This window comes from Ruditapes philippinarum, unplaced genomic scaffold, assembly GCF_026571515.1.
Source record: "Ruditapes philippinarum isolate M1 unplaced genomic scaffold, ASM2657151v2 ctg19369_1_1_1_1, whole genome shotgun sequence".
NCBI lineage: Eukaryota > Metazoa > Mollusca > Bivalvia > Venerida > Veneridae > Ruditapes > Ruditapes philippinarum.
In genome coordinates, this window is record NW_026863505.1 from 1 (window position 1) to 9,115 (window position 9,115).

Below are 9,115 nucleotides of genomic sequence, written 5' to 3' on the forward strand. Positions count from 1 at the left end.
ATTGTTGTTCATGAGTTTAACGATCTAATTTTCAATTTGCTTCCACATTAATTTCTACCACAAGCCAGTCATGACCTTTGAAAAGCTATCAAATATTAATATTATTTGCTGCTGCATTTGGTTCAAATGGACGACTATAAAAGTCACTGAACTTGACTTAAGTGATCAATAAAGAACAGAGATATATTGTTGTCATTCAAGAAACATTTAATGTCTATACTACTCAATATTTTCTTTAATACTTCATGAAATATAGTTTAAATTGTTATTCTACGTTTTATCAAGTCTTATTAATATTTATACCTAATTAACGATTTCCACAGTCATATTTTTATGGTGCTTTATTCATCAATTTCAGAATCATATTTGACTTATGCTTAATTCAGCAAATTCACAGTGCTTATTTCAGCAAATTCACCATCATACTTGCCTTGCGCGTAATTCAGCAAATTGACAGTCATTCTTGCCTTGTACTTAATTAAGCAAATTCACAGTCATACTTGCCTTGTACTTAATTCAGCAAATTGACAGTCATACTTGCCTTGTACCTTATTCAGCGAATTCACATTCATACTTGCCTTGTACATAATTCAGCGAATTCACATTCATACTTGCCTTGTACTTAATTCAGCGAATTGACATTCATACTTGCCTTGTACTTAAGTTTGCAAATTGACAGTCCTACTTGCCTTGTACTAAATTCAGCTAATTCACAGTCATACTTGCCTTGTACTCAATTTAGCAAATTGACAGTCATACTTGCCTTGTACTTAATTCAGCAAATTCACAGTCATACTTGCCTTGCGCGTAATTCAGCAAATTGACAGTCATTCTTGCCTTGTACTTAATTAAGCAAATTCACAGTCATACTTGCCTTGTACTTAATTCAGCAAACTATTTAATTCACAGCCATACTTGCCTTGTACTTAATTCAGAAAATTGACAGTCATACTTGCCTAGTACTTAAATCAGCGAATTCAAAGTCATACTTGACTTGTACTTAAATCAGTAAATTCACAGTCATACGTGTCTTGTACTTAATTCAGCAAATTCACAGTCATACTTGCCTTGTACTTAATTCAGCGAATTCACAGTCATACTTGCCTTGTACTTAATTCAGCAAATTCACAGTCATACTTGCCTTGTACTTAATTCAGCAAATTCACAGTCATACTTGCCTTGTACTTAATTCAGCAAATTCACAGTCATACTTGCCTTGTACTTAATTCAGCGAATTCACAGTCATACTTGCCTTGTACTTAATTCAGCAAATTCACAGTCATCATACTTGCCTTGTACTTAATTCAGCAAATTTACAGTCATATTTCCCTTGTACTTAATTCAGCGAATTCACCGTCATAGTTGCCTTGTACTTAATTCAGCAAATTCACCGTCATACTTGCCTTGTACTCAATTTAGCAAATTGACAGTCATACTTGCCTTGTACTTAATTCAGCGAATTCACATTCATACTTGCCTTGTACATAATTCAGCGAATTCATATTCATACTTGCCTTGTACTTAATTCAGCGAATTGACAGTCATACTTGCCTTGTACTTAATTCAGCGAACTGACAGTCATACTTGCCTTGTACTAAATTCAGCAAATTCACATTCATACTTGCCTTGTACTTAATTCAGCGAATTGACAGTCATACTTGCCTTGTACTTAATTTTGCAAATTGACAGTCCTACTTGCCTTGTACTAAATTCAGCTAATTCACAGTCATACTTGCCTTGTACTCAATTTAGCAAATTGACAGTCATACTTGCCTTGTACTTAATTCAGCAAATTCACCGTCATACTTGCCTTGTACTTAATTCAGCAAATTCACAGTCATACTTGCCTTGTACTTAGTTCAGCGAATTGACAGTCATACTTGCCTTGTACTTAATTCGGCGAATTCACAGCCATACTTGCCGTGTGCTTAATTTAGCGAGTTCACAGTCATACTTGCATTGTACTTAATACAGCAAATTGACAGTTATACTTGCCTTGTACTTAATTCAGCGAATCGACAGTCATACTTGCCGTGTGCTTAATTCAGCGAATTCACAGCCATACTTGCCTTGTACTTATTTCAGCAACTTGCCTTGTACTTAATTAAGCGAATTCACAATAAAAATTGCCGTGTATTTAATTCAGCAACTTGACAGTCAAATATGCCTTGTACTTAGTTCAGCAGATTGGCAGTCATACTTGCCTTGAACTTTATTCAGCGAATTCACAGTCATATTTGCCTTGTACTTAATTTAGCTTATTCACAGTCATATTTGTCTGGTGATTAATTCAGCGATTTTTCAGTCACTTTAGTCTGAGGCTTAACTCAGCAAGTTCACACACATATTTTCCAGTAGCATAATTAAGCGATTTCACAGTTATATTTGTCTGAAACTTAATTCAATGATGTAACAGTCATTTTTGCTCGAAACTTTATTCAATGATTTCAATGGCACTTTGTTTTGTTCTTAATTTTACGTTGAATATAATCGATGTTTGATTTAAGAACCTGCAAAATTGTACTTCCGTTCTTACATAGATAGGCATTCTTTTGATATAAATGGTCGAGCATTTTTTTGAAGATAATTATAAAATAAACATTGGTAAATTATTAACAATATCGATCGTTTCATCAGATTAAATCAAACTAAAATCAATGCACTCATCGAGCTGAAAATTTAACTTCACAAGCAAATGGACTCCAATTAATCATTCATACAATAAGGCCAATGTTTAAGAATATTTGGTGTCGTCTTTTTTATATGAACGCCACTGAGGTCGAAAAGCCTAAAACCAGTTTGAATTTCTTTACAGATCAGTAACTTAAAACAGAAAGATACGCAACAGATAATTAAGAACAATACGATATCGTACATTGTATTCTAAGCCCAATTTGAATGAAAAAGCGCAGCAACGCTATTCTGTTTAGGGTATTTTTTCACATAAAAATAATTATTCTGGAAAATGGAGTGAGCGAATGATCTGAAATTATTGATCACAAGTTTGTTTTTGTCTAGACTTTTATCAAATAAACATTAATCTCGAAAAAAAATCCTCAGTGGGGTCACTTTAATATAATGTTCTATTTTTATCAGAATTTTAATAAAAGCTTTATATTGGCCGATTATCACAAGATCATACCAAAGTACCTTAAACTGAAAGAATTATTTCAACTTAATAAATTTTCAGTAAGCTGCTTACGCATGCTCGAATTAATTAAAAACAAGCTCATAACTGCAAATGAATTTCTTGTAAGTGAATATCTTATTATTTTTTATGTACAAATATTTCAAGGACTTTAATTTTACCATGCTGGATATCTTTTACTTGTCCATAATTTAACCTGGACATAAAACCGGCCATCATTTTTTGGGATTATTTCTATTATAATGCAGTGCTTGTTTGTTGGTTTGATTGGGTTTTACGTCACAGTATATGTTATATGGCGACGTTCCAGCTGTACTAGTGGAGGAAAATCTCAAGTGCCTTTGCATGCATTATTTCAGGCGAGAACTCGCCCCTGAGTAGAACCACCGACGTTCCGTAAGATAGTTAAATATCTTCCTCAAATGAAAAAAATCCAAAGTTCCTGTCGGTATTCAAACCCACAGTGGTAAGGGGCAAGTGGTTATTATGGAGTGACTGAATAACGAGCAGGGCAGACCATGATCAGACGAGGCGATTGTGCTGGTAAATTTATCTTGGTCTGCTTTTAGAATCAGTTACATGTTCAGGCTAAATTTTAAAAATATAGAAACAGTTTTGTGAAAGGAATGTCTGACCGAAAGAGTAAAATATAAATAAAACTATTTTATTGTTCGGGTTTTGACCTATAACTGTTTAATAGTATATTTCTACAGTGTTTAAGGAAAAAGCAGTTTACAAAACGAAAATGATGTGGCGTTCCAGCTTTACTGGTGAGGCAGGACCTCACGAACCAACACGTGTATAGAACAACCAACGCTCAGTAAGCTAGCTGGATAGCTTCCTCACATGAAAGAATCCAAAGTCCCGGTCGGTATTCAACCCCACAGCGGTGAGGGGTAAGTGGTTTGAAGTCAACGACCTTAACTACACGGCCAAGGACGTCGCCTTTGGACAAGTTAAGCAAAGATTGAATTTGGAGAGTTTAAGCAGATATTGAATTAATGTTTAATTTTATAGTTTCAACAATTTGCACGGATCTCATAACTATCTTATTAGGATACTTTAGTCACCCGAATATTATACAGGAATAATATGTTCTGATTCAAATGTAACTATAAATACAGAATACAGAAATAATGTTTCGACAGCGAAAGAGTTATTTTTCTGTATAATTTCATGAATATGGCACGTTTTTGTAAAACAAAGAATTTAACATGCTCGTCCTTTCCTAAAGAGTCAAATTTAAATCAAATTGCATTAAGTCAATACCTTAATTAGTATTTGAAATTCAGTGTGATGGCTCTTCGTTTATCTATTTGTATGTTAACTGGAGTATTTTCTCGTGTTTTTGCCGGAATTAACATGCAATATATCTTATATTCGAGTCTGAGTGGGTACACGTGTCCTGATAACCGAACATTATTTGACAGAATGGGTGTACGAAGTGAGATTATTTGTGCCGCTAAATGCACGGAGACTCGAACCTGCTTCGGTGTGTTCCATAGACGCCAGGACATGCGCTGTATTGGATGTGAAGACAAATTTCTCAGAAGTGAAACCACACCATTGTTGAACGGTACACGATACTACAGGCGTAAAAGTAATTAAAGTTTTTATTTGTTGATGTTTCTTAGAAAACTAAGCAGGAAAAAATGTAAAAAATACAAGGTTGCTATAACGCATGAACAAACATTAAAAGCACAGGACTAGATATGTGGAATTCAGACTATATGTAATGGGTCCTGTTTTACGTTAAAAGTATATGGACAATTTTGATAAATTGCAGTTTATTTCTGATAGACTTGAATATGTCATTAAAGCAATTTCACAGATTTATCTACAGACCCATATTTAATGGATAATTGTTATTGAAATTTTTATTCAAGAAAAAACAAGGCAGCCCTTACATGACCATTTTTAAATGTACATTTAAGATGTAAATTTTTACATGTAAGATTACATGTATATGATTAATAAAAAACAAATATTGACAAACAGATATATAGTGCAAATGGGTCGGGCTACAAGTTATAACAACATTAGCAACAGCCCTCCCCAAAACGTCAATGTAAAATATATATATTTATTCCAGTACCTTGCATTTAATAAATCATTTTTACTTGAACAAAATTTATTGTATTTACATGAGCTGCGCCATGACAAAACCAACATAGTATGTTTGCGACCAGCATGAATCCAGACCAGCATGCGCATCCGCGCAGTCTGATCAGGATCCATGATTTTTGCTAACAATTTCTCTACTTGTTGTAGGGTTTGTAAGCGAACAGCAAGGATCCTGATCAGACTGGGCGGATGCGCAGGCGGGTCTGGATCCATGCTGATCGCAAACCCACTATGTTGGTTTTGTCATGGCATGGCTCATATGTAGAAACATGGCGAAAGCTATTTGGAGGAGATATAGAAATACATTCATAAGCAAATCATATACTTAGATATTGTCTTACCATTAGTTTAAAAAATCACAAAGGAGGAAAAGTCATTTCAAATGAACAGTAGACATTCGTTAAAGTCACCCTCTTAAAAATTACGTAAAAGGTCTATTGTTGTTACAAATGCCAAGTAAATTAACAAAATGCATTTTATTTTTTATCTTTTTACATTACAGCCTACAAACTGATAGATAAGAAACTAACTTGGAGCAAGTCGAAGGTAATTACCTTTTCTTTTTCTTTCTTTTTTTAAGAAGAAAATTTCTATTCAAATCTAAAACCTTAGCTTAATTTGAAATTATCTGTGTCGATGTTTCATAACGATTGATTTGAAATATATGATATGAAACGTATTTTTCTCTGAAAATTTTGCCGTTTTAATGCAAAAATTGTCAGTATACTTAAGGTAGTCATACTGTAATGCTTTCCCGCCAAAAATTCTAACATCGACCATTATCGTAGCAAATCGGTTATTTCCCGAACAGCATTTTTGTTCAAATCTTGGGTAATAGATTATTTACAATCACTCATTCCTTATCAATATGAACTGAATTCAGGTTGTAAATCGTTAAGATTTATTGAATACCGAAAATTGATTTTGTAAAGTAACATTCCGGAAAAGATCGATTAATAACGACATTGAGCAATTTGGCGGGAAAGCATTACAGTGACACTATCTTAAATCATGGAATAGTAAAAAACTTTAGGCAAAACTAATAGAGAAATTCTGCAGCTCGGCAAATGTTGGCCTCCTGTATATGTATCTAATCTCGGGGTACAAACAAACTTTTACTTTTCCCAGTTGGTAAACAATTATATTGATAACAAGCGCAACACGTTGCTTACTCTAGTGTACCGTGAACACCGTGTATATCCAGTAACGCCGGAATGTGAAAATAACGCACTATTCGTGCAATAAGCAACGCAGAAATGTGCAGGTTTAACGCCTTTTATCGGCGAATATCATCAAGTTATTTGCGACCTATAGTCAATGTATTTTCTTCATAAATTATTAAGAAATATGTGATAATTATATCTTGACAAATTTTCTAGTGACGCTATACCAATAAAAGTGTGTTTGTACCCCGGTATATGGTGGCTGAATTGATATATACAATTAGCAAATCCTTTGATTTGAGCTGAGCGACAATGTGACGTCGCAACATCACGCCCACGACAAAGCGCCTGTGGCGCGTATCGGACAAGACGAAAGTCCGACAAGGTGCTGTTTCGCACGTTGTCGTGTTGTCGCTAGCGACAACAGGACGCACAAAAAAGTGTTCCAAATTAGCCGCCATACCGGGATAAAACGGGGAAAGCTGCATTTGCCGAGTTTCGGACAACGTTTACTGAAGCAGATCATTATCAATATAAATTTATTGCTCTGTATAGCTCATTGAATTTAAACCATTCCATACGAATTCCAGGAAAGATGTGAAGACATTGGAGGCCATTTAGCATATATTAAGTCACAAGAGGAACAACTCTTCATCGAAACGCAAGTCACTTCCGGTTTGTGTTTTGAACTATTTTATTTGTTTCATAATTCTGAGATATGTAATTCTTAAGTTCGCAATCCCCAAATATATAATTATGGACTTTAGATAAGGGTTGTTGATCATATCCGTGTTTTGTATCATGGAAAGTTTTGAACATAATCATAATTACCATATTAAAGATAGGCCATGCTCAAATTTGATAGTTATGAAATATTAAAAATCGTATAAGTCTCTTTGTAAATATGAAATAAACATGTCTTGACTTCACACAAAGTAGATATGTTATGTTTAAAATAATTTGTGGCCACAATAATTATGAAGATATAGTGTCATTAAAAAAACTGGCAGATTTTTAAAGAAAGTACCAATTTTACTCGACCGGTAAAAGTGAAACAGCTTCACAAAACAGGTATTCATTTTGTTTATTCACGTTACACATATTTAGTAAGACTTTTATAGATTTCAATAAATTTCTGATTGAAATAATTATTCAATGATGTAATAGTATATCTTTAAAGTTTTGACTTTAGGATCTTATGTGAATAATCGTGCTTTATGGTCATATTCATGGTTGGTATTGTTAAATCTGGTTTGATATTAATCAAAATATTCATTGATTCCAAACCAACAGGCACCCAAAGTTGTAAGAACGTTGAAATGAAGTAATGTTGACACGATATTTACTATGGCAAAGTTTAACAGTCTCCAAGAAATCATAATATAATTGATCACGCCGTCCTTTATCATCTACTCATCTCGTAAACGGCTATTCTTTTAATGAAATATATTAATATTTAATTTAACCATTAGCCGCGAATTCTTCAAATGCTTTCTAAATGAACACCAAGAGCATGTCAACAACCGTTTCCGAATAAAATTTTCGGAATTTATCCAGTCTTTAAACTGACTTATACAAACTTAGTGTTGTCATAGTACCAATAACAGACTATTTAAACTAGTCTGTTAAAAATCGCTACGTTACAGTGTTGAACGGCAGTGCTGTTCTCCGATTTACTCGCCAGTCACTCATTGATAATTTGTTTTTGGTTTATTAATAAACAGTCACATTATTAAAGCTCGTCTTGGAACTTGAATTAATCATTTTCGAGCCCGCTTCCTGGAACTAACCAGTACTGGTATAATATGAAGAAATATGGACGTGATCCGGGTAGGACTCAAACCAATGATCTTTGGTAGACTGCTAGACCACCGCTCCCTTTTTCATTAACTGAATATCAGCAAGGGAGATAACTGTTCATAAAACGAAGTATACGATTTTACATGATCAAAACTAAATTATTGCTAAGAAAGTATCATAATGTGACTAGAATTCTATAATATTGTAATACAAATTTGCACTTTTAGACGTACGCCGTCACTCAGATGTCAGCCGTATACTCAAGCCATGACTTACTGTCAGCATATATATGTTTTTTACTATGATATTTTGGATTTTGCAGATAAACACCGCGTTTACACAGTATAATCCAAACAGAATAATACATATATTTACTGCATGTTGATTTAACGATTTATCATTGAAATACTTCTTTACTTATTATAGATTTATTCATTTTCCCGAGAAAATGTTCAATAATAACGAACCCCATCACATATTGGGCTTTCGAAAAAAACATAATACAAGCACCACAAGCTTCGTATTGCATTAAATCTATTAATACTTCATGAGAATGTATTCATTAATTATTTCACGGACGATAATTGTTAATTGAAGACCGTGATTATTCCGTCGAGATAATTGATAGAGGTTCAAATTGAAATATTACAATCAGCTCGCTCAATATCTAAATGCTCACAGCGGTTACTTCCCTTTGTTGGTATATGACTTTTCAGGTCGAGGGATTAGAGTCGATGACTTCTAATCCAGTTACCTCTCTGGCGTTGGTTCGATTCCCGAGAGATGCTTTGGTAGTTTAGCGCGGAGGAAGGTAGTCTAGTACTGGTGTAACTCTCCAGGAACGATGGTTAGGAAACTACCCGCCTATATGACTGAAATA

General features: G+C 34.0%; 1 protein-coding gene across 1 annotated transcript; it reads left to right on the plus strand.

The window, feature by feature from the left end:
- The first annotated feature begins 4,444 nt into the window (after nucleotides 1-4,444).
- LOC132722250 (uncharacterized) lies at nucleotides 4,445-6,170 on the plus strand. Its single transcript, XM_060706705.1, has 3 exons — nucleotides 4,445-4,748; nucleotides 5,775-5,818; nucleotides 6,156-6,170. Exons 1-3 carry the CDS (start codon nucleotides 4,445-4,447, stop codon nucleotides 6,168-6,170), a joined length of 363 nt encoding a protein of 120 aa, XP_060562688.1.
- Nucleotides 6,171-9,115: the final 2,945 nt, after the last annotated feature.

Coding starts and splice junctions, on each gene's coding strand:
- LOC132722250 (XM_060706705.1), top strand. CDS start 4,445: ATGGCTCTTCGTTTATCTATTTGTATGTTAACTGGAGTATTTTCTCGT. Junction 4,749..5,774: donor ACGATACTACAGGCGTAAAA/GTAATTAAAGTT, acceptor TTTACATTACAG/CCTACAAACTGATAGATAAG.